General features: G+C 40.7%; 2 protein-coding genes across 4 annotated transcripts; both read left to right on the forward strand.

Annotated features, from left to right (window-relative positions):
- Window positions 1-515: 515 nt before the first annotated feature.
- LOC117446971 (globoside alpha-1,3-N-acetylgalactosaminyltransferase 1-like) lies at window positions 516-3,075 on the forward strand. Of its 3 annotated transcripts, none has more exons than XM_034083512.1 (4): window positions 516-665; window positions 813-857; window positions 1,522-1,584; window positions 1,826-3,075. In XM_034083512.1, the coding sequence occupies exons 2-4, from the start codon at window positions 824-826 to the stop codon at window positions 2,749-2,751; spliced, it is 1,023 nt and encodes a 340-aa protein (XP_033939403.1). In that variant the 5' UTR covers window positions 516-665; window positions 813-823; the 3' UTR covers window positions 2,752-3,075. The 3 variants fall into 3 exon arrangements, with proteins under 3 accessions (XP_033939403.1, XP_033939405.1, XP_033939404.1); XM_034083514.1 differs by having other exon boundaries at window positions 816-857; XM_034083513.1 differs by having other exon boundaries at window positions 516-857.
- Window positions 3,076-9,554: 6,479 nt separating this feature from the next.
- Window positions 9,555-25,531, forward strand: ell2 (elongation factor for RNA polymerase II 2). The gene is made up of 12 exons (XM_071203095.1): window positions 9,555-9,769; window positions 13,223-13,270; window positions 14,102-14,226; window positions 14,315-14,478; window positions 17,220-17,479; window positions 18,391-18,515; window positions 19,215-19,287; window positions 19,372-20,071; window positions 21,741-21,966; window positions 22,273-22,444; window positions 24,683-24,727; window positions 24,863-25,531. Exons 1-12 carry the CDS (start codon window positions 9,638-9,640, stop codon window positions 24,977-24,979), a joined length of 2,187 nt encoding a protein of 728 aa, XP_071059196.1. The 5' UTR covers window positions 9,555-9,637; the 3' UTR covers window positions 24,980-25,531.
- Window positions 25,532-26,132: the final 601 nt, after the last annotated feature.

Raw genomic sequence — 26,132 nt, forward strand, 5'->3', positions numbered from 1 at the left:
TTTGTTCTGGAACCGGGCCTGCTAACTGGTCACATGAGTTCAGGAACAATGAAACATTAGTTTATTGTCTTTTAATATCCTTTTAATTATAATGTCTAATAAAAATGTGTTGCTTTATAATATATATTATCTCTAAGTATGTTGTCTCTTAATGTTTCAACTTTGCATTTCCTATTGAGTGCCTCCACCTTGTGGACAGAAATAATACAACACCCTGCTGACGTGAACTGCTGCCTGATCGCTACTTGATACTGACTCTTATCTTTACAGCATGAATAACCCCTTGAGATGTGTAAAGTATGATTGTTTTTCAGGAGAATGGCTTTTACTGAGGTTCCCCCAAGAGTTTTTTTAGTTACCACCGTTACCACCCATTGTCTAAGGTTCATTGTCATACTTTAAACATGAGTAGGAAAGAATGTGAAAATCCTCTTTCCCCTTGACTGTATATTTATTTCTACCATGTTTTATCCTCCACTCCTTAGCCCCTCCCATTAGCCCAGATTGACCACACATCTGGTAGCTTTGGTTTTTCTTCAAAAGAGTATACTGCAAAAGTCTGAGGAAGAAAGTGAGAAGGGGGGCGATAAAGAAGATATGTGAACAAAAGGGAGTGGAAAATATTATTAAAACAACAACGTCAAGAGTTAGAAAGAGGGAGCAAGGTAAGAAAAATAACCATCGGTGGAAAAACTGCACATTTCAAGGAAGAGGCAGAGTGAGCAGAAGAGAAACAGAGAGAGAAAAAAAGCACAGATTTGTTTTGTCAAAAATAGTGGCCTCAGACAAAAGTGTGTGTGTTTATCCACCAGCAGGTCACAATATGGCGCTGGTCCCATTCTGCAAGACGCCTGCAGGTCAGTACAACCTCAGCCACTGTTCCACCTCTTCTGCTCGTGTCAGGATGTTTTACCCTAATTCATACACGCTCAATTAAGATTAACTTGCTTTAAAGACGAGCAGACTTGGATTGAGCCTCACAGATTGAAGTGCAAAGACCGTTTAAAGCTGGAGCTATGTGTTTTCCCTTTTGTAATTTGATCCTGAAAATATGTCCAGGAAAGCAACAACTCTTTTTTTAATAAAATAACTTTTGTGCATTTGTCCAAAATCTATTGGCAGATGAAAGAGCATGCACGTGAGGGGACTGCATGGGGAAAATATAAAAATAAACATACAGTCAATCACATGTGCTTCGACGTAAATGTAAGCCCATGCAACGTGTAACTTTTGTTCTACCCTGTGTATATTTCTGTTGGCTCAGCATCACAGATACAAATCAAGCAAGTTACATCTTGTACAACCTTAAAAATGACATACAGTTTATCGGAGAAGTATTATATAGCACATGATGGGATATTTACGTTTTAACACATTCTTTTGATTCCTATGAGCTTCTTTCAGTCTCTCAGAGTCTCTTACAGAATTCAAGGGAATATTTGTAGGTGAAATGTGCTTACTAGAAGAGCATTGTAGTGTCCTGTAATTGAATGTCCATGTGTGTTTTTGTCTTTCAAACAGGGTCAGTTAGAGTGAGCAGGATACAATTGGTCCTGTACTGTTTTCTCCTGTCTCTTATCATATGTGAGTATAAACCATGATTTTCTTAAGAGAATGTATAAACACTACGGTATAGGCATAACCATTTCCAGACACAGCCATATAGTGAAAGGTGAATTGTAGAAAAAGTCACTAAATGTCAATAAAATATGAATTGCTAAATAAATTTAATAAGGTCAGTTGTGACCTCCAAGCTTTACGGATCTTAATATGTACTTCTCATAAAGTGTCCGTGACTACCATTTTGCCATGTTTTCCCCCTCAGACCTCCTCTATGGACGTAAAGCCGGTGTCGGTGTGAAGTCACCTCATCCTATATTTCATGCATTGGAAATGGACAGGGGAAAAGTAATGACAGATATGAATGTCATCAAGGCAGCAGAGCCACACACTCCTCTGAAGACACCATGGGGTGATCCTATAGTGTGGGGAGACAATCGAAAGTCAGCTAAGCGCAGGGCTAAATTTGCACATCAGGGAATCCGTACAGGTCTTCTTGCCCTCGTGGTGGGAACTTACGCTCAGTTCGTGCATCGTTTCCTCTCTTCGGCTGAGACCCACTTCCTCCCCGGTCAGATGGTCACCTACTACATTCTCACGGACAATCCCAACTCTCTGGACCCCCCCATCCGGTTGGGACCTAACCGAGAGCTGAAGGTGGTTCCTATCGCAGAGCTGCCTGGATGGGACAGATTGGCCCGTCGTCGCATGGCCCTTTTGGTTGAAGCCATCAGGAACCCTATCGGCAGAGAGGTTGATTACATCTTCTGTGCTGACATCGATCAGGAGTTTGTGGCCCCTGTGGGAGAGGAAATCCTCGGAGACCTGGTGGCTACTTTGCACCCAGAGCTCTATGGGATGCCACGAAATGCGTTTCCATACGAAACTGAAGAGGTGTCGTCTGCTTGCGTGGACGACGATGAAGGAGACTACTACTACACCTCTGAGTTGTATGGAGGTTTGGTTTCTGAGATACACAAACTGGCCCGAGCCTGTTCTTTGCTTATTCTGCAGGATCACGATAACGGGGTAACGGCCAAGGGCCTCGAGGAGAGCTACCTGAACAGATACCTGATCGACCACAGGCCCACATGTGTGCTGTCCCCAGAGTACAGCTGGTGGGACTCAGGCCTGGCTCCTGAAGTGCCTGTGCAGAGGATAGTGTCTCTCGGAAGGCAACGAGAGACTTAAGAAAACCAGATAAGTGAATCAAGGGTTCTGTTGGCTGAACCCATTGAAACATGGATGTAGATCTCATTTCCACACGAAGTCTACGTTTAAAAATGTAGTGATATGATATAAAGAGAAAGCACATATTCTAATAACCTTAATTCAATTAATTATTCATAATTTCCATTTCTTGTTCTGCCCTGTTAACCAATAAATATACCCTGCAATCACACAGTAGCAAACTCCAAAATCTGCTCTCACTTAAAGACCCATTATTGTGAACATTGTCTCCGTGTGCTATCTCTTCCACAGCCGACAAAAAATAAATTGACCTGTCTCTTTAAATGAAGCTCTGTGCTCTCCATTAATGTCACCCTCGGAGATGCTGCTCCAGTGGCTTTGTGGTCAGCAGCGATAAGAGTCAACAGTGTAAGTGCACACTTTCCCCGCATTGGCCAATCATTAACTGGAAGAGCTGCTGTTTCAAGGTCTTTAAATACCAGGTGGGGGAAATATGGATAAAGCGGGATGCTGTTTTTCCAGCATGTTTAAACTTTGACTAAAACTATAAAACTTTGGAAATTGGTGAAACGTTTCCATTAGAAACTGTAACGTTACCTATTATGTGTTATAGTAAACAGTATAATCAAATGACCTGTGTTGGCAGGCACATTATGTTTTTCGTGAGGCTGCCTATCTATCTCCCCCACATACACAAACTTACTTCCACGTTCACACTCCACTTTCTCTCTCTTGTGTGCTGTGTTTTAATGGCAGGGTTAAACAGCAGCAGATGGCTTTTTCTCACTGCCAACAAAATCTGTCCTCAGGGCCAGATCGCCACGTTGAGTGAAGTTGGAGGTAAACTATAGATAGTCCTTTTAGTTGCAGAAACATTTTCAGTTATTTCACGATTATCAACATTTCCAATGCTTTCCACACAGATGTGTAATGTGGACTCATATTCATCTCAATTCAGATATTTAACACTTTAAACTAAGTTTGTCTGTAGATTTCTGTCAAATATAACTACATTTCCCAACAACATTCCCATTTAACACAATATGGTGCGAAGATGCTCCTAATATCTATATGTCAATTAATATAGTTTGTTTTCATTATTATATATAAAGGCTCTTTTTTATGTAGGCTACCTGATCCATGCTGACTAACCCTTTTCATGGCATAAAGCAAAGCAGTTTAAAGAATTATTGTGTTAATCCCTGTCATGTGATTACTGGTGACCATGAGCCTACATTGAGAGCATCATATCCTAAGGCAAAGAAAAGGGAAGCATAGAAATCCCATAAAGCCCACACAGCTTCTATGATTAGTGTTAAAAGATTACATGTATAAATGTCACTTGTGCAGATTAAAGGTGGAGTTGGTAATTCACTTCAGAAACACTTTGTTATATTCCATGGAATGCTCTTAACATCCCGATAGCAAAGAATAAATTAAATGCTTTGACAATAAATACATAAAGAAATGTCCTCTGTGGAAGCCGTAGCACTGTAAAAAGCACGACCAATCATCTGAGCCGGCCCGGCTAAAGTAACTGGATGGCCTACCTGCCTGTCAGCCTTCCATCTGTGCACAAACTTATCTCGTGCCCTCATTGGTCATGTGCACGTTCGTGTGTGTTGGAGGAGGGGCTCTGTGAGGAAGTCTGAAGGAAGGGGCAGATTTTTTCCGGTTGTGTACTTTCAAATTCTAGCGCACTCGAGCTGGTTTCTCCATTCTTACCTCCCCTACCTTTAAGGAGAAACACAGGCATATATGTTGGAGGAATGATGTGGAAGTGTCTAAATGCAAACACTACAAACCATCATTTTCTGTCTTGAGTATCCAGTCAAAAGTGTATATACACAAGGCCTACATTTTAATCTCAATTTACTTTGATATTAGTCAGCAGCTCTATGTCTGTGGCCTTCGCCCTTTAGACATTTTTAGTCTTTAATTTGATAGCATCTTTTATTTTGTGATGATTTAGCATGTCTCTTTAAATACAATGATGACTATTAATGATAACCCCCGTGCCCATTACCTCCCCTGCTGACACTTTGACATGTGCCTAACTGCATATACACTATAGCTAATCAACCAAATTAATTCAGATGCTAATATGTATGGGGGAGGAATCCAGCAAATACATTTTAATTGTGATACAGATTATAAAGTGTGGCTGTTTGTTGTCTAAGGTTATAGTTATATACAGTATACATAACTTGTTCTTTATTTTACGTTAAGAAAATGCTTTTTATATATTTAGAATCCTTAATTATTTTCCTCTGGGCATGGCAGGTATTGGGACACTTTGCACAGGAAGTCAGTTTGGAGCAGGTAAGGTAAGATTGAAATGGAAGTAAAGACAGTGGCGTTGGGACAACTGACATTCAATTAAAGGTGGGGTATGTCATTTATTTCAGAAACACTTTTTGTTATATTCCATGGAATGCTCTTAACATCCCGATAGCAATGAATAACTTAAATGCTTTGACAATAAATACATACAAAAATTCATCTGTGGAAGCCGTAGTACTGTAAAAAGCATGACCAATCATCTGAGCCGGCCCGGCTAAAGTAACTGGATGGCCTACCTGCCTGTCAGCCTTCCACCTGTGCACAAACTTATCTCGTGCCCTCATTGGTCATGTGAGCGTTCGTGTGTGTTGGAGGAGGGGCTTTCTAAGGAAATGGCAAATTTTTCCGGTTGTGTATTTTCAAATTATAGCGCACTCGAGCTGGTTTCTCCAAAATGACCCACCCCACCTTTAAGGAAACCTAGTCTAATATTGCATTTTAACAAAACAACAAATGCAACAGGTGTTTTTCCTTTGGCTCGTGGCTCACCATTCAGTTTTAGTTTTGACAAAACATTAACGCTGCATTAATCCACATTTCTCTGTTAATCTGCTTTTAATCAATGATGTTTATTGTAAGCCAATGGACTGTTACTGTTACTCTGGCACAACAATTTCCTTCGGGATGAATAAAGTCTTATCTTATCTTATCTTATCTTATGGCTACCTATGAACAATAAACTCAAAATAAAATACAATGACTAATTTACAAGTTTGATTAGGTCCTTTATCCACGGACACATGTGTCAATGTACTAAAGGAAGAAGCAGCATCTGGATAAGTTTCAACCCAGGATGTTGCTGTGAGGCAACACTTGCTAATGAGCTGCTGTGCAACTGCCACTGCCATGCCTGCTTATTAATGTCAATTACAGGTCACTAACAGTTAAACTGCTGGAGCCTTTTTGATGATGGTGCAATTACTCACTCCTGAGTAAGTGTTGATCATTTAATTCCCCTTGACTCTAGGTAAACTATGCCTGATCATTTAGCTACATTACATTATTGTAAATATTTTGCATATCTGCAAATGTTATCCCACATCTAAATGCAAAGATACTTTTATTACATTGGAATAATATGCCGACAGGCCTATTTATACTTTTGGATAAAACCTTTGACTTTTAGCCGAGCTGCCATTGATTACCTTGCTTTGAATGTACAATAAATGTAGAAAACAAATAAAATCATTATTTCCAATCATTAGCAATACCTACAACGTGTGAATAGAGCAATGTGTTTGTGTTCATGGCCGCTGTTTTTCCTTCAAATTAATGCATAGCAAACCTTTGAGTATGTATTGGTGATAAACCCTTTAGTGGATGTTGGTAACACTAATTGTTAAAGATTACCTCATTAGCATAGTAAAGGATCACATGGTAAGAAGAAATACAATTCTTACTTTAAATGTAAACCCTTTGATCCAAGAGGGGCATATTTCATACTGAAGGCTCCAGATTCCTGCATGTTTTTGACATGTGCCTCTGATTATCACCAAAATTGGAGCCCGGCCAAATGATACAACTATCAATCATTAACCTAGATGTTTCTCAGAATTGCATAAGGTAGAAGGTTATCGCAGGCATAAACACAGAAATATGAAAAGTAATTTAGGGCGGATAAAATGTGGTGATGAAGGAGGATTTAACTGTGTTGAGAAGAAAATGAGACAATGAATTGAAAGATAAGTGTCTCTGGTCAATCATCATAGCAAGCTGGTAATACAATTAAGGGGGGACTTCACAGTCAATTAATCCATAGTCTCCTAATGTTTAGCCTTAAGCAAAGGGTGTTTAATTTTTAAGTATTCTTCATACTATACTCTTGAGCTTCTATCAGGTGACACCTTCAGGGCCTCTGTAAACAAAAGATCTCTACAATCAATCCAGCCCAAAGGCTTTATTTAATTGTTTGCACAGCAGGTGACCTGTCAGACAAACCAGAGCACAGAGCACCTCTGGAATTAAACAGACTTCAAATCTGGATGTATTCAAACCAAGAGAAGTTTTAATATAGGTACTGTAATGCTCTGAAGCAAAGTGTGTCAACCCAATAAGGCTTATGTGTAACTGTTGTTGAGTAGAAGAAGGGTATTATCAATGATGTTATTGATTTTAAGGGCGAATAATATTGTTTCAGATTTACATTTCACACATTAACTAATATTTTCTGTGTGTTTTTCAGGTAAAAAGAATAACTAATTTGTCAGTGGGTAAAAGAGTATGTGTACGTGTGTGTGACTTGTTAGGGGGATGGGTGGGGTTAAGAGCTATGGTAATCCGCTGGATTCACACCGGCCTTTCCCCACCCTGCATGGCTTGCTCTACACCACAACATGTTGCCCTATCACCAGGTCAATGGGACTGACACTGAGAGATAGCGGAGGAGCAGCTCACTCGGGGACACGCTTGTGCCCATTGTGCTGTCACATACAGTCTATCACATATCATTAAAGAAAACCACCCGAAAGATGATTACAGCCCAAAATGCATTATTCACTACAGTTTTTGGCATTGAAAAACTGTCCTGGTTGACAATGCCATAATACAAGAATGTAGTCAGAATGTATCTGTACAGTTCTTAAAGTAATGAAACAATCAAAAGCATAGCACTTGGTTTTACTATTAAGCATTACATATTAGTACATTCTAGGCAGTTTATTTGTTTAATTAGTAGGCTAGATGCAAACATAGTCCGAGAAGTCCTTTAGTACATTTTTTAAGCTGGTATGTATTATAATGACAGCTAAAACTGTATTTAAACAAACCGGAGTTCACACTGAAGTATAGTCTACAAAAGCTACCTTTAACAGTTTCACCAGGCTAGAATTAGTTCTAGCATGTCAGCAAAAACACAGCAGGCAGGGGCAGTTTAGCCAAGAGGTAACTAATGTGTGTGTGTGTGTGTGTGTGTGTGTGTGTGTGTGTGTGTGTGTGTGTGTGTGTGTGTGTGTGTGTGTGTGTGTGTGTGTGTGTGTGTGTGTGTGTGTGTGTGTGTGTGTGTGTGTGTGTGTGTGTGTGTGTGTGTGTGTGTGTGTGTGTGTGTGTGTGTGTGTGTGTGTGTGTGTGTGTGTGTGTGTGTGTGTGTGTGTGTGTGTGTGTGTGTGTGTGTGTGTGTGTGTGTGTGTGTGAGAGAGTTGAGAGACAGGCTGTGCCCTTACAGAGAAAGGGATACGAGCAACTAGAATGTTTCCTCCAATGAGGCTTTAAAAGAGCAAAATATGACAGCAGTCTGGATTCTGTAAATGGATAGCAGAACCCAGTTTAAAGCTATATAAATCATGGTACACTTGTTATGTGTGAAATCATGAAGGCCTAAAGCAAATATTGGAAGATATTTTACTTATAAAGTGGCAGAACCTCTCTGTAGAAATACTATTTGACATGTTAAAGTAGGCTACAAAGTAACACAGGCCCAGTGATGAATAGTAACAAAGTACATTACCTGAGTATACCTAAGTACAATTTTGAGTTACTTGAATAACTACCTGAGTATTGTCAGTTTATGCTACTTTATACTTCTACTCCACTACATTTTAGATGCCAATATTGTACTTTTTACTCCACTACATTTATTTGACAGCCTTTGTTACTAGTTACTTTTTAGGTTTGGATTATTAGCTGATACAACATTTAAATAACTTATTAACTAAAGGTATATCAAGTTATTCAAACTAGCTCTACATTTGTGATAAAAACACATTAATACTCATAATAGAAACCCAGTAACTCAATATAGGATTCTGAAATGCACCAATGTTGCACATAAGGAGTACTTATACTTGTGGTACTTTAAGGATATTTTTGATTGATTGTACTTTTACTTAAGTACAATTTTGAATGCAGGACTTTTAAAGTACTTTTTAAACTTAGTATTGCTACTTTTACTAAGGTAACAAATCTGAGTACTTCTTCAACCAATGAAATATGTAAGAAGGCTACAGTAGTTAATGAAATGTTTTTAATTACTTTCCACCATAGCGTCCTAATACCAAATGCAAATAGTATTACTAGCAGCTTGACATACTTTGTACACTGAAGGGTAGCTTTTGAATGTTACTCCAACGAAAGTCCTTTTTAAGTGTTGTTTAAATGTCACATTATTAATCCAAATCTGCAAAGTATTTTAACGTATTAATCAAATGTAGTGTTGTAAAAGTAAACTATTTACCTCTGAATTGTAGTGGGGTAGAAGTACAAAGTTGAAACAAATTGAAATACTAAAGTAAAGTAGGCCTACAAAATTGTACTTCAGTACAGTACTTGAGTACATTTACTTAGTTACTTTACACCACTGGCAGTATACCATAGTTAAATACATGTTTTTGAATTACTTTCCACCATAGCCTTAAGCAGAATGATATATGATTTATTGTGAGTTTTCTGTAGTTGGAAAGTGAAAAACTTACGAGCAAGCAAGTCAAGACCAATCCACTAGTGTCAGCCTGAAGACAGCAGCAGCTGTAGTCCCTCCCCGGGCCAGAGAGAGCACCTCGGCTGCTTAACGCTCCAGCCTCAAAGGGACGATGGTGGAGGGCTGGTAAAGATGGCGGCGCTCTCCGAGGATGGGAGGTACGGATTGAATTGTGGCCGACAGAGCGCTGATAGAGTCACCGTATTACATGTCAAATTGACCGATACAGCGCTGAAAGCCATAGAGAGCCTCCAACATTGTAAGGTGAGTGAAACGACCGGTTAGTCCCGTTAAAATGAGCCATCACTGCGGGGCTGACACAGCTCGTCTCAGCTGGGAAGCACCAACTGCCACGCACAGCTAAAGCTACAAAGTTAGCTAAGCTGTTGACAGAGCGACTTTCTTCTTGTTTTTTTCACTGATTTTGTCGTGTGTCGATACATTTACCAACTGGATGGTTTTAATGAGGGTTTCGCCTAATGCTCTAGTCGGGTTTTTCGAACTGACAAGTGTTATTTAGTCTAGAAAACCTGTTGGTAAAGTTGGACACTGATTAGCCAGCTAGCTACTTTAGTTTGAATCCTCTGTACAGGCTGATCCATTTTTCTCTTGGCAAACTAGCATTACTTTGACCAAATTAAGAAAGTTGTAATTTAATATCGACCAATAGACTTTTCGCTTGCCAAGTTTGATAAACTAAACGCTCACCCACTCATACAAACTTATCTTAGTTAACTAACATGAACTTTTTTTCTTTTTTTTTCTCCTTTTATTCAAGAAAATATATATGTGAATCACACATTTTATACATACAACACATTGACCTCAGGGATACATAGGTACATATCCAGTAACAATATGTAATATAAAGAAATGCATATAATTAAGAAAATAGTGAAAACAGCTAACATTTCAAGTAAAAAGTTGTAATACATATTTAGTCTTGATGTCTTCTTATTGTTAATAGTGGTGATATATTGTTGTAATTCAAAGTTCAAATGTGCTAAATTTGGTTTAGAGTCATTCCATTTCCAGTTGTATAGTTTGTCCTGTTTTACTTTTGAGAAAATACTCAACATCAGATAAAAAACATTTGAGAGTACAAACGGTGATACATTAACTTTCATTCGACAAGGAGGTAGTAACATTATTTCTGTGTCAGGGTGGAAATCTGCAGATCAATGAAGGCCAAAGTAACTTGATAACTAGTTAGTGGTTGTGTGAGCGTTTCTATGACTGGTCATCTTACCATATGGTGAGAAGTTTAACCCATTTGGACAACGTCACATCACAACCTGCAGAGATATGAAACTCCCAGCAGGGCTCATCCAGCTATTTCAGTTTTTTATAAACCGTTTCAGTCAAACAAGCTAGCCACATTGTAACTACAGGATGCTTAAAGCTAATGCATGTTTAGGCCTCAAAGGTGTACACTGGACACACATTTAATATGGGTTTGTTTGCAAAATTGTTGAAATGGTTTTACATACTTTACTTCAAGCTGCCCGAGAGGGCAATTGTCACATAGCATCCGAGAGCGACAAACCTAGATAAAAAAAGATAATAGGAAAATGGCTCTTGCTATCAGTGACATTTATTTTAAATAGACTTTATTTGTGTACTTTGTAGCTTTCATGACATGTACTGCATTTCACCCCCGAGCTTGACGCCATCTGTCATTATGAAGCTTTTAAAACGGAGTGTGCTAATAAGTCATTTGCATACCTGTGCAAATAAATATAACTTGAATGAACTGTACACATGGTGTAATCTTGTTGAGGTGTCACACATACTAATCTGGACCTTTTACGGTCTTGACTTGCGGAGACCTAGAAGCCGAGTTACCTGACCTTAAGTCTGCCAACAACAACGCTGTTACATAACACCCTGACTGACTGGGCCTAGGTCTCTGCTTAAGGCAGATGCACTGTAGCTTAGCGCTAGGCTGTAGTGTTCAGAGGTCTCTATATGACTGCTTTTTATGGCACATGGTGTGTGTGTTTCAGTATGTATGCCACTCACTGATCACACGCCTGTATGTGAAACCATGGCTCTCTTTCAGACCTGTATAATAAATTCAAATGAGGATCAATAGCACAATTTAAAATTAGTTTGGGACATCTGGCAAACCAAGTCATCACTAAGTTGAAGGAATTATTTTGTGACAACCCATGCTACAACCTTATTGGATGGTAATGTTGGTCTGACGCTGCATTGAACGGCAGCCCGCCATCTCTTGCTGACTGAGCAGCCAAAACTGCCTGCTTTTTGTTCCTCTCTCCCTCTCAGTAACGTGTGATGTAGCTCAACCAGTCATCGAACTATGGAAGCTGGCTATCTTTGTCTTTCTGTGGTGATGTGAAATGTGATCAGAACGGTGTGTGTGAGGACTGGTTGGTGTGAGTGTATGGATGGTGGGTGGGTGGGGGAGGGAGTCAGTCAGTGGCTTGGAGTAGCTTAGCTTTAACAACCATGACATGGTTCTTTCAGTCTGGAAAAAAAAGAACACATTTGATCTAAGATCTGCATCTTGTTTCATGTTGAGTAAGCAAGCCTATTTTCATGTACAACAATGCAGAGAAACTGTTGGTAATAAAATAAAATGCACATTCCACTCAAACCAAAGGATGCAACTTTAAAGAAATGTATATTCAGGCCAACTGGTTTCTCGGCCTCAGATGTGTAAAGAAGAAGAAGCCGTTCCTGTGCTTTCCCTTCCCAACTGCCCCAGAGCAGCCACTGCATATTTGTGGTTGTCCACTCCATTTCAAGTAGCCATCAAACTCAAACCTGTAAACTTACACAAAGAGAGACATTTCAGAAATACTTACTGCAAATATTTGCTGTATTTGAGTTTTGTCCAGGTTCCACATGCTTGTGTGCAGATAAAACACTTTCACCTACCACCCACCTCTTAACCACTTAAGAAGATGCAGGTACATTTGACTCACAAGGTTTCTATTTAGAGACCTAGCCATCTGACTTCATTAAGTATCTTCGGCTGACAGTTACCATTGTTTCTGCAGCCGGACCTTTATGTCAGGTGATCAACGACAAGACTATTTTGCAGATTTTATTTTAGTCAAATTGTAATTGTTTTTTTTCTGCCAAATGCCCAACATGTTCTAGTCTGAGCCTCTCGTATGTGAAGGTCCGCTACTTTTTTCTGTGATTGTAAAAGGAATGATTACATTTTTAGACTGGTTGTCACACAACAAGCAGTTGGACATCACATTGGATTTAGCATTTTTACTATTTTCAGACATTTTATTGAACATTAAAATGAATCCATTGATTGAATTGTCTTCAGATCAATCAGTGATGAAAATACACCTTTTGTTGCTGCCCTAAATCAGAAATACTCTCAATTCATAAAACTGGCACAGCACAACACTTTTAACAAACAGACAGGCACCGAAGGCATTTAAGGCATTTTCATGTTATCCACCACCTATCTGTGGTCTGTATTTACATGTTCAAATGTAAGATTTACTAGATGTATTGTACTGTGATAGGACCCCGAGGCTCTGCTGTTTCTACAACCAACTGATTGTACTGTCAGTCAAATAACGTGGCATGTTCTGCAGGTTCTTCACCAATATGTGTCTCATAGCATCTATTTGTTGCTTCTTACCTAACTGGTATTTCTCTGCCAATAACACTTTACATTTTCAAAGTGATGCTATCAGTAAAAAGGTTGTTTCTCTTTACTTACAGAATGTACCTTCTCAGCGGCCCACAATACAATTCAAGGGACTCCAAGGGGTAAGGCCCGTCTCGCTAACAGCTGTTTGCCGTCTGTGCATCTTGCCTCTCTCTCTCCCTTTTTTTCTTCTTAACCAAACACTTCTCCGCACACAGTTTGCACACACTTTTAAATTAATTAACTATATCAACAAACCATATTTTTTCACCTGGTGTGGTGAGTCAAAATAGTGAACAACAAATCTGTGTTGTAATCGACAAAACAGCTAATTAGCGTTAGCCACTGTGAGGTTTTCCTTTAATGACAAATTATTCATGTTTATTAATCCTTCACATTTTTCGGTGGCATGTGCTGATTTGTATCAAGACGTCCCTACGCTTGGAGCCAGTAAACCTACTGACTTGTTCTGACTTGTCTAGTTAATCAGATGCTCAACTACTGCACGGTTTACACTTATTAAAACACCACTGTTGTACATTATTTGTAATACTAGTGTACATAATATTTAAATGCCAGTGTAGTAGCTTTGTAGGACTACTTTTAATGTGGTTATTAATTTATATTTGTTAATATAAACCCTATCCTCTATGCAAACTGTCTGCTGAACTGTTCAGAGGCACCCATTTGAGACCCTTATGAAGTCTATGTACACTGTTTTGACTCAAATACGGCCTCCTCCTAGCTGCTGAGACCTCGGAGACCTTCCTGTGTCATGCTAGCGAAAGGGTATTAATATATGCATACACTAAGGTGAAAGCCTAGGGAAGAGTTGAAGGTAGTTTGTCATATATGACCTACATTAACTGTTTGTATGAATGTCATTCTCCCTTCATTTAATAATCATCCCAGGTGTGAATAGATGGTATAACTTGTCTTTTTCTCCCTTACAGCGCATTAAAATTCCCAAGAATGATTCCTCCCCAGACCCTTTCAACAGTTTTGATTTCTACCTGTCTAATGTGGGCAAAGACAACCCTCAGGGAAGCTTTGAGTGCATCCATCAGTATGTTGCGAGGTAACGTTAGTCAGCTGAATCCACTGTTACTGGAAGGTAATCTCTCCCTGCCTCCCAGTTCTCTCTCACGCTCCCTCTTTGTCTCCAGCTCAGGGGCCTCACACCTGGCAATGTTGGCCACAGTACAGGACAAAGTCACCGTGTGTGCCACTAATGACTCCTACCAGGTGACCCGGGAACGCATGACCCAGGCCGCGGAAGACACTCGTGAACGTGGGACCAAAGTCATCAAGCCTGGGGGCCAGTACAGAGGTAAGGCCCCTTTCTACCCTCAGATGCCAAGTCTGATCCCTGGACACCAGCACGGATTTACATCCTATCAACACCTCTCATGTCTTTTCAAACTTGGGGGGGGGACTTTGAGGGACTGAATGGGTGAAAGCTGACGGCCTGGCTCCATTCAAAGCCATTATTACAACTGAGTAGGCAATTTTGCTGTCTCAGTCTTTTCCAGATTAGCAGTCTGACTGATAAGGGCCAAAGGTTGCTTCTGACGCTATTTCAGTTTTTTTTTTTCAGCACATAGCCTGCCAACATTTATACTGAAAGTGTCCCAGGACAGGCAACAAGTGCTGTTGTGATCAGCTCCAAGCAGGACTCAACTTGTATTTCCCTTTTATACTTGTCACCATGCAGGGTTACTTGCTTTTTGAATCTCAAGCGCAAGCTCATATGGTAAAAACAGAGCAGGCCACAGAGAAGGAGAAGCGTCACTCTGCTCTCTTATCATGTCAAAATGGTATCGCTATCAAAGGTCTAACAAACCACAGGGAAACACTGGAGGAAAATAAATGTGGTGGTATTTGTTAAACACTGCTAGTAAATGAGTAAACAGGTTTCTGTTAATAACATGGAGGTACTGTTAGTTCTTTTTGTATTTAGCTTTTGGAAGTGATTTTATACCCTGTTAAAACATCATGTAATCTCCAGTAAAGAGCTCCACTGTGCTCCTTTTGAAAAATAGCAGACCCTCTGAACTTTAGATACAGGTAGCTATTTTAACTTCTTAAATAATGTCCTAAATATCCTATGAATGTGATGTTAACAAGAAAATTATGATTTGATAAATATTTCAAGATACTCCATTTAATGGCTCTCTTGTCATTTATGTATACAGTAGGTTGAGTGGTGGGATAACCTCATCAAACAATGGTGTGAAAAAGACATTAGGGATGTAACGATACCAAAAACTCACGGTATAATATTTATCGCGATATTGAAAAATAAAGAAAAAAATGTGAATTCTTTTTTTTTTTACTTGAATTCTTTTTCTTTATTAAATAATAAATCTGATTTGTACAGCATTTTAGTAGTATAGTAGTATTTTAAAGTGTCAACAATATAATAATCAGACCCTGCAATAGAATACATTAAGTTTCACTTTAGTTTTTCAAGTAACTCAACTCTAACTCACTCACTCGGCGTCATCAAGGTTATCTTTTAGGAATATGAGCATGTCCACATTTCCAGGTAGAAGCTGGGATGTTTGTGCGTTTACAATATCCCCTGCTGTGGAAAAAACTCTCTTGCTTGGTACTGATGTTGCTGGGACAGAGAGATATGCTTTGGCCATGGGTGACAGCAGTGGGTAAAACTGTGCATTGTCTCTCCACCACTTCAAAAACAATACCGTTTTTGCCAAGAAGGTGAGGCTTATTGACAGGGCGAGATATAAATATACTGTTGGTACTTGTCAATGTCTCTAGGTATGTACATGTAGCCCTGTAAATACGATGTCCTTTTGTGTTATGTTGTTTTATGTTCATGTTGTAACCTACTTGCTGCCATGGGGACCAATGGGACCATCTGGTTAAATAAAGTTTAAAAAAAAAAAAGTATTTAAACATTTTTTTTTTTTCTTTAAATCGCGGTAGATTTTGTCAGTTTCACGACGGTATTGAGACATTTATTTACCGCGATATTCGATATATCGTTACATCCCTATTATACATACTTTTACTCCTAACTTGGGTTCAGTAAGAAATGTTTCAGTTGTATCCACCATTTTAGCCATGAATGCATGTTTGGAGTCAGTGAGTATGTTAGATCTGAGCATTTGTCAAAGATGTCCTTGTTTGAACTCAAATCAAAAGTGTAACTCAGTCCTCAAACCTGCTACAACTAAAACCTCATCGGGCCTGTTTCTCTGGGCCCCGGGGAAACATTTGCATAAGCTGTAGTGGCCCAGATAGAAATTGGGAAACGAGAGGCGGCCGAGGGAAGGGGTGTGACAGGAGCATGTAGCAGCTGGTCGAGAGTCTGCACCCTATTTACTAATGCAAAAGGGACCATTAGCTTCTTATTTTCACAGGCTGTAAATTACTATACTCTTGTTCTGCATACGTTTTCTATGTACAGAATGATTTTTCCCGAAAGAGGAAATATCGTTACATAAGTTTTCCACCTGCAGCACCAAGTCATTATACATTGCAGAGTGTGTAACCTAAGGATCTAAATGGATCCTGGTCCCTTTTTGTCACGTATAGGGGTCTTTCAAAACCTTCACCATAGGACAAACAACTGACCAAGACTCTCAAGCTATACTTAGTTGATACAGTGATTTTCAATCGAGTAAACAGTGTCCATTATTGGTGTCCTTATTTCTTGGTAACTGCCATTTAAATGGGACTTCTTTGTTGTAAACACTGAAAGTAGTAATGGTTATTGGTGCCATAAAAGCACGCAGTGTCTGCCCGAACTTAGATATGAGGAACCACCCGTAATTTCACCTTGTGTAACCTTCACATCTAGTTTCCAAGGTTCAAGTATACGTTTTTTTTGGCCATCTGAAAAAAATAAAAATAAAATAACTCTTCTTAAAGCTTAGTGCCACATGTTTTTAGATTCATTTGAGGCTTTTGGCTTCAGTAACTGAGTTGAAGATGATAGAAAGGTGTATTGTTGAGGGAAAATATGACGGCATATTAATGTACGATGATTAACTTCCATGCAGAAAAAAAACCCGTTTCAAATTGTATTTTCTTTCCCTCTAGGAAAGCAAGTCCATATCCGTAAGCCAGCACTATCGGGCCATGACGTGGTCCCCGAGCGTAAACGCTCCACACCCATCAACCCAGCCAACACTATTCGTAAGTGCCTTTCCAATAACCCCGTGTCCCAGCGATCCTTCAGGGACCGCCTCATCCACCTGATGGCGCTCCGGCCCTACAAGAAGCTGGAAGTGCTCGCACGTTTGCAGCGGGACGGAATCAACCAGAAGGACCGAACCTCATTAGGAACCACCCTGCAACAGGTACTGTAAGGTGTCTGCCACAATATCAGGGTGTCCGCGGGATCTTAAAAGTTGATAAATCAATTTAGCGAAAATTAAGGCTATTAAAAAAAAGTATTAAACGGCATTTTCCAAGGTGGTAGCTTGTTTTCAATAAGTATATAAATTGTCCAAAGAGGTTGTATTCTACAGTCTGCCTGAATGTAATCATTGCGTAGGTGTGCAGTGTGATTCTGTGTAGTTTATTTATGGCATCCCGTTGGATTTGACGTCACCTGAACGGGACATCGCACGCTCACTGCTTGATAGCGCGCGAAGCTCCGTTTACGCCGGTTGTTAAACAACATCATTATGGGGAAATGCAAGTTTGCGTCCAAATGGTTGGAAGAAGGACAATCCATACTGTATATAGTCAATGTGAGGTAAAGTGTGTCGCCAATGTAACCGGTTGAAACTTGAAGTGGCGATGAGGTCTTAAAATGTATGGAAAGGGTCTTAAAAAGGTCTTAAAAGGTATAAGATTTGACTTCAGGACTCCTGCATATACCCTGAATATGATTATTAGCATCAACATGTCCTCCATTTTAGAGTTTCAAGAATCATATATTGTTGTTTTGCAACGAAATGTAACTACATGTATGCTTCACAGAAAAAAGCATGACAAAGCAAAAATGTAAGTGTATTCCTGTTGATTAAAATCCAGAAGTAGTCACTTCTGTTTTTATAAAATATGACATTTAGTAATTTCACCCTAATTGTTGTGTCCAAAAGATCACCTTCCCCCCATTAAACACAAGATCAAACAAAAAGCAAGACACTGTATTGGTCAATTTGCATGCACAGATGTTTGGCCAGCACAGGAAGTGTGAAGTTTCTGTACATGTATCATGCTGTCAGTTTAACCGTCCTGTGTTCCTCTGTGCTCCAAACAGGTGGCCAACCTGAACCCCAAAGACAACACATTCTCACTGAAGGACTTTATTTATCGAGACATCCAGCGCGACTGGCCGGGCTACTCTGAAGATGAGAAGACCCAAGTGGACCGGATCGTGGCTCGGTACTGATGTGGCCTATTTAGCATTTTATTTTCCCTCTGACTCTAAATACATACCTGTCTGAACTAATAAAGCATCTGCATCCCATGGTGTTGAACCACACTTAAGTACTAGTTGAAACCCCCTGCAGGTGGCGGCTAGGTAAAGCTGGCTGTCAGGTAAACAGTGCTGTGTGAAGGAAAAGCAGCAACTGTAGTGTAGGCTGCTGTGGATCCCAATGTTTGTTTTGGAATTATTTTGTTTTTGTTTGCTCTGTGTTGTAAACGTGCCATCATCAGGGCCAGAGCTGACATGAATTCACCACTAGCAACCTTCAGTCAGTATGTTAAAGGAATGGCTCAACTTTAAAGTATTATAATAGCTCATGTAGCACACCATCAGGTTTAGTTTTTAAACTTATCATTTTCCTTATTTTGGACAAGTGTTCATGTTATTTAGTCTTAGCACTTCAGCAGTTATTGGGTTAATTATATGACAATGTAATTGCATTAGCACTAAATGAGCACTTGTAATGCTTTACAGACTTTCTGATAATTTCTTGTAAAGTATTGTAAGCTGTCTTAGTGTTACTTACCAGCCCAGCATTAGGTGAAACCTTAAGACCCGACAAACATGTCAAATATTTTCCTTCCTAAAACTTTTTCTAATATGTCCTGTCTGGTCTGTTTCGCCACACTAACCACGTTGTCTTTCTCTAACAGAAAATTGGGTCTTCCTCTGGAGACCCTCTCCTCAAGCAGTCCTTCCAAAGACAGCGTCCCCACGTCCCCGCAGGTATCTGAGCAAATGCACACTGACACACACCTCTACGGTAAACCATGCACTTTCTTAGCTTCATCCTGTATGTTTGACTTCCAGAAGCTCCAGCCAGACTTTGACTTCATCGACCCTCTGGCCCCCAAGAAAGCCCGGATCTCCCACCTCAGCAGCCGGGGGCCCGCCGCCTCCTCCTCCTCCTCCGACCGACCCGAGGGAAGCCCCAGCTCCAAGCGCTCGTCCCTCCCCTCCAACGTCGCCTCGGGCCCCCCCGCCCATCTCCCCGTCCCGTCTCACCCCCCCGCCCCGTCTCACCAGCAGCCCAGCCCGGCCTCCCACTCCAACTCCCCCAGCACCCCCGAGGGCTGCGGCACCCAGGACCTGCCCATGGACCAGAGCTCCTCCTGCAGGGACCCCTTCTCCTCTGACAGGACCCCGCAGGACCGCTACCGGACCCCCGTCCCCAGACCGGCCGCCTCCCCCAGCCCTCCTCCTCCCCCTCCTCTTCCACCCCCTCCTCTTCCACCCTCCTCTTGCACCTCCCTCACAGTCACCTCCACTGTCATCAGCAGCCCCCCCTCGTCCAGCAGCGCCAACAAGAAGGTGAAGAAGAAATCCAAGAAGCACAAAGACAAGGATCGAGAGCGGGACAAAGGGAAGCGGACGGACAAAGGTAGCAGGAGTCCGCCCGGCACCGCTGAGCCCGCCGTAGACTGTCGCAAAGCCAAAAGGAAGCGCAACGCCGAGGAAGAGACACGAACTCGAGAAGAAGTCATCGACAAGGTCCCTCACAAAGAACAAGGTGTGTTTCTGTCGTCACTATTAATCATCAGACTCACTGAACCAAAAGCCTTTTTGATGCTTTACACACACTTCAAAGTACTGTCACTTACTGTTTGTGGGAATTTAGTTGGGAAGAGATCTTCAAAAGTGTATTTATCCAAAAAGAGCAGTAATATTGACACTGCATTAGATGAAGTACATGTTATGGAACAGGGCTTGTTTCTTGTGTCACACCCACAGAATGAGCATCATTTCCAGATAGCATTTCAAACCCACACATTTCTATAAAAACAAGCTTTGATTAACACAATGTGCACCACTCCCTTTTCAACAAGCAGACAAAGTGGACAACCTCAGGTTACTAGCTGCTAAATCAGGATTTTCTCAAGTTTGTACGGACCAAAGCAAAAAATGATTGTGGAAATACATTTTTTTTTATTACCTGTGAAATAACCTGACGGGTGTCCGCGGGGTCTTAAAAAGTATTAAAAGTTGATCAATTTAGGCTATTAAACAGCATTTTCCAAGGTATTACATGTTGTAGCTTGTTTTCAATAAGTATATGAATTGTCCAAAGAGGTTGTATTTTACAGTCTGCCTGAATGTAATCATTGCGTAGGTGTGCAGTGTGATTCTGTGTAGTTTATTTATGGCATCCCGTTGGGTTTGACGTCATCTGAACGGGACATCGCATGCTCACTGCTTGATAGCGCGTGAAGCTCCGTTTACGCCGGTTGTTAAACAACATCGTTATGGGGAAATGCAAGTTTGCGTCCAAATGGTTGGAAGATAAGGAGGAAGGACAATCCATACTGTATATAGTCAATGTGAGGTAAAGTGTGTCGCCAAGGTAACCGGTTGAAACTTGAAGTGGAGATGAGCTCTTCAAACGTATGGAAAGGGTCTTAAAGGGTCTTACATTTGACTTCAGGATTCCCTGCCTGAGAAACCTGTGCGTTTCCCATCATGACGACTTTAAATGTCCGTTGTGTAAAAGAGAAAACATTGGGGGGGGGGGTGATTTTCCTGTCTACATTTTTCAATATGACTTGCGGCATTAGAAAGAAACTATCATTTTAAGATAATTGTTTTCATTGGAATAATTGTATTAAAACGATAATGGTGCGATTTCTTTTTCAAACAGATCCTCATTTTTTTTTTTTTATATGTAGAATTCTCCAGTTATACTGCCAGCTCGTTTTGGATTTGCACTGCCTCCTAGTGTCCACAAATCAAAACGTGTGTGTAATGTGTGTACTGTCCTCATTAGTTCTGCTTTACCTGATCTTGCAAATGTTGTTGTTATTTCAGAGACTATTTTCTTTTTAAAGAGAATGCTAATGCAGGTCATATAAGTAAGTAGCGCTTATTTGATGTATTCCCTGTACAGGAATTCATCATTTGCAGTCTATTCCTTATATGTGACGGATTATTTGGCAAAGATAGCAGACCAAAGCAACTCTACCAATACAAAGGATCATTTGTGATGTTTTTCAGTCATTCTTCACATGTTAACCCTGTACCATGGATTATCAGTGCAGTATATATTTTTGCAATTATCCTTCATGGACATTTCTGTACATGCATCCCCTATCACTTGTTCTGCTTATTTACTTTTTAGCTCCTATAACGAGTACGTTTCCACGGTATCTTATCCGAGAGTCTCAAACGTTCCTCTCTTTCTTCAGACTCTTCAGATAAAGACAAGCCAGAGAAGCCGGAGAAGACGGAGAAACCAGAGAAACCGGAGAAGACGGAGAAGACGGAGAAGACGGAGAAGACGGAGAAACCGGAGAAGACGGAGAAGACGGAGAAACCGGAGAAACCAGAGAAACCAGAGAAACCAGGGAAGACTGAGAAGACAGACCAGCCCACCAAGTTCTCCTCTACAATTGAGATGCCCGACTATGTTGTGTGAGTCACCTCGACCTCTTTACCCTTCAGCTCTCTCATTTCACAGTTCAAAACATTTCTGTGTCTTAAGAATTAGGACACAGAAAACCCAGAAACAAACGCAGATGTGATTCATTTTCTTTCTTTGCTGCACGTTAAATGTTTTGCACTTTCCACCTCATTGGTAAAAAGTCTATATTATTCACTGCACAGATAGACAGGATCTCACCTTTCAGTAAAGATCCCGACCTTTAGCGAGGTGTATTCAAAACAAGGAAAGTCAGGGGAGCTTTGAACACACTGAAATGACCTTCTGTGTGTCTACAGGAAGTACATGCCCATGGTGTCCATCGACCAGCGGCAAAGCTACAAGGATGACTTCAACGCAGAGTACGATGAGTATCGCCTCCTACACGCCCGCGTGGAGAACATCACCCGCCGCTTCACCCAGCTGGACGCCAAGTGCCGGAAGATGACACCGGGCACCAAAGAATACCAGGTCAGACCAGTCGGCGTGAAACATTTCTACATGCCAGTTTCTTTAAAGCCGCTTACTGTGTAATCCTTATCGAGCATTTATGGTGGGTTTGTGTCGTTCTAAATGGCAAGGTCGGATAAACTCAGTAAAAAGTAGCGGACCCCTTTCCTATAAGCCAGAGATGGAGTACTCGAGTCCTGGACTCGGACTCGAGTCGGACTTGAGTGCCGATTTTCGGGACTCGTGACTTGACTCGGACTCGCGCACTGATTGACGCGACTTGGACTTGGACTCGTGAATTCTCGCACAGGATGACTTGGACTCGGACTCGGACTCGTGAATTCCCCCCCCCACGATGACTCGGACTCGACTCGTACATTGACGCTCCGACTTGGACTCGAGCACATTTTCTCTGGAGTCTGATGTCCTCTATCCTGTATGGCGAGTTCACGTACTGGGCCCCGCTGTTCCAGTCTAGAGATGTCTACAGACACACCCCACATCGTGCTGTATGCTTTCACACATTCTGCTTCCACATTGGAAAAGAGCAGCGCAAAATGCTCGTTATGTGGAAACAATATAGAAGAGAAGAACACATTACTCTAAGGATCGAGTTCAGACATAGCCTATAGGCTGTCTTGAACACTATCATCAGAGTAACGTGATCTAATCAATAAATAAAGATTCAGCCGATAACACGAAAGCTCATGGCTACTTAACATGCATAAGGACATCATGTTGCATGCTAAGTAGCCATGTGCTTTCTGGGGCTAAATCTTTATTGGTAAACTGATTTAACCCGTAAAAGTTCCTTCAAAATAAGAGTCCCAATTTTATTACTATCAAAATAAAAGTGCAAAACGAAAACTTTACCATAGGAAAATATTGGCATACAAATATAATCACTTCTCTAAAAGGTAACTCATTTTAAATATAGTTTATTTATATATAATATTAATATTAGAAATAAGCTTTATATTTGTATAGCACCTATTACAAGAATTGTAGCCAAACTCGCTTCACAGCAGTTCAATAGACAGGATAACAGCAATGTAGAGGAGCAGCTACATTTCAAAACATATATCCACGAAGATTAATACATGAAGACTTGTGACTTGGACTTGACTTGGACTCTTCTTAAGTGACTTGGAATTGGACTCGGACTCGAACACAGGTAATGATGACTCGGACTCGACTTGGACACTCCTTGGGTGACTCGGACTCTACTACGACTCGGACTTGGTGACTCGGACTTGGACTCGAAGAGTGGTGACTCGAGGGTGACTTGGACTCGTGAATTGGTGACTTGACTACAACACTGCTATAAGCACTACAGAGATTGTTGAGTCTCCTCCAGAGGGGTTATTATATTGTCCATTCATTGTAGCAGTTAACATGATGATTTACTTTTTATTGTAAGATTTAAGTGTTTTGTTGATGCCTTTTTTAACTAAGCACCATTAGACCAGGGGTGTCAAACTCAAGGCCCGGGGGCCAAATCCGGCCTGTGACTTCACTTTGTGAGGCCCCGCAAGAGCTTGCAAAGAATAAAATAATAAAATATTATACGGTTACATGATGCTTTACAGAAGCTCGTTGCCCATGAACTACATGTCCCACAATGCATCTTAAATTTGTCTTTTTCTCAGAATCTGACTTTTTTTCAAAATGTCCATTTTTCTTTGACTTTTTTTTTCAGAATTTCACTTTTATTTTTAAATCATTTTCTGACATTCTCACCGAAGAGACTTGCAATTATTTTCCCTAGACTTCTGCTTTCAGACATAGTTCATTATGAAGTTATTACCCTATCCCATAATAATTCAATGCAGAGGCAATTATGTAATATAATACATTATTTTATTTATAGTAAATATTTATATGTATTTTTATATAGTCTTAAATATAAAACTGGCCCTTTTTGAGTGCAACCATGATGCTAATGTGGCCCGAGATGAAATTGAGTTTGACACCCCTGGCTTAGACTGTTTGGTAATATATTTGAATACACAGGAAGGAAGAAGTGATGTCTTTGTTTGTATTTTAAATGAATAAGTATATATTATTATTATTATCTACTAAATCGGTCTCCATGGATAATTGTTTCTAGGTGCTGCTTTTGTGCCATGTTATCACTTTAGAGTCTATATCCGCTAAATGTATACGTGTTGTCCTTTTACAATGAATACGTGTTGTCCTTTTACAATTAATGTAATTGTACTGTTCAAATGCATTAAAAGTGATTTTTCCTTTTTACAGAAGGTGCAAGAAGAAGTGTTGAAAGAGTACAAAAAGATGAAACACGTGAGTGCTTCTACACTTCTGTCTGTTTTTTCTACACACTAACAAAACACTTGTTGTTTCTCATGTTAATTCTGCTTGCTGTCCTTCTGTCTAGCGCAGCAGGAGTCTGATATTATTTGTGCGTTTGCTTTACAGCACAGCCCCAATTACCACGAGGAGAAGCAGCGCTGCGAGTATCTGCACAACAAGCTGGCCCACATCAAGCGGCTCATCGCTGACTTCGACCAGCGCAGATCCACGGCCTGGTGCTGAGCACATGCCTCCACTGTCAGTATTGAGAGAGGAGCGTGGACCCAGGAGGGGGTGTCCGACCGGCTGTTATTTATTAACACCCCTTCAGTTACTGCCTCCACATCCACCAGTCTTCCTTCTCCCATCCTTTTTTCCTTCATTCCTTACCTCTTTTCCCATCTTTGATTCCACTGGCTTCGTTGTTGCCTGCAATCTTTAAAAAACTTACTTTGACTTTACCCTCCGTCTTTTTGCTTTCTCCTATGTCTATTTCTCAAAGAGCTCCTGTGGAACTTCAAACCACCGGCTCAGTGGAAGGGGCTGCCTGCATGTGTGAAGGGGTTGGTGGGGGGAAATCTTCTAACCTTTTTTTTGAAGGACTTTATCTTCAGGCAAAAAAAAAGAACAAAAAAAGTATTTTTGAGCATCAGAGAAAATATGAACTTGTATTTAAGTAAAAAAAAAAAAAGAGAGGGAGATCTTATTTATTTTTTATTTTGGGACTCGTAGTGCAAAGAAGAGTCTGCAGATGATATATTGTTTAACTTTTGTTGACAACAATGCAAAAAGAAATACCGCAGGCCTTATGTGTTTTGACTTTGTGAAGCCATTTTGCACGCGAGATCCATTGTCATCTAATTTGGGACAGACGTCTCTCCTGCCTCATTTCCTCTCCTTTCATAAAACTGTACTGGATAACCTCGCTGACTTTGAGGATGAAGGGGAAAGGAAACGAGACGGCAGGAGGGCTCTGACCTGAGTGAGAAGCAACAACAGTATGTGTGCATGGATTGTACATTTAGTTGTAAAGGCCACATGGGGTGGAGAGGGTTGGGAAACTAAAGGAGTGCGACCCCCTGTCGGTGAGGGGAAGTACTCCCTGCACCATCAGTGTTCACATTGCATTATGGGTGCCTTAAGGTGTTTACACTCGGGAAAACGTTGAGTCTGGCGACCCTTAGGGGGGCTCCACAAAGGAACTATAACTGCCTGGAAACAGGTTGTGTGTGTCTGTGCGCATGTCGGAGCGGTGAAGAAAGAAAGTTTAGTCTGGAAGGAGTGTTACAAATTGTGTGTGTGTGTGTCCGTACGGATGTGACAGGTGTAAGGAAAAAAACTAGAAATGTGGAGAAAAAGTGATAAACGTGAAAAACAAAAAAAAGCTGCTATATAG

This window comes from Pseudochaenichthys georgianus, chromosome 5 (assembly GCF_902827115.2).
Source record: "Pseudochaenichthys georgianus chromosome 5, fPseGeo1.2, whole genome shotgun sequence".
In the NCBI taxonomy this organism is placed as follows: Eukaryota; Metazoa; Chordata; class Actinopteri; order Perciformes; family Channichthyidae; genus Pseudochaenichthys; species Pseudochaenichthys georgianus.

Bases quoted from the DNA above. Each gene is read 5' to 3' on its own strand.
- ell2 (XM_071203095.1), top strand. From the start codon at position 9,638: ATGGCGGCGCTCTCCGAGGATGGGAGGTACGGATTGAATTGTGGCCGA. The intron at 14,227-14,314 runs GTAACGTTAGTC...CTTTGTCTCCAG, and splicing joins ATCCATCAGTATGTTGCGAG to CTCAGGGGCCTCACACCTGG. The intron at 17,480-18,390 runs GTACTGTAAGGT...TGCTCCAAACAG, and splicing joins TAGGAACCACCCTGCAACAG to GTGGCCAACCTGAACCCCAA.
- LOC117446971 (XM_034083513.1), top strand. From the start codon at position 824: ATGGCGCTGGTCCCATTCTGCAAGACGCCTGCAG. The intron at 858-1,521 runs GTCAGTACAACC...TCTTTCAAACAG, and splicing joins ATTCTGCAAGACGCCTGCAG to GGTCAGTTAGAGTGAGCAGG. The intron at 1,585-1,825 runs GTGAGTATAAAC...TTTCCCCCTCAG, and splicing joins TCTCCTGTCTCTTATCATAT to ACCTCCTCTATGGACGTAAA.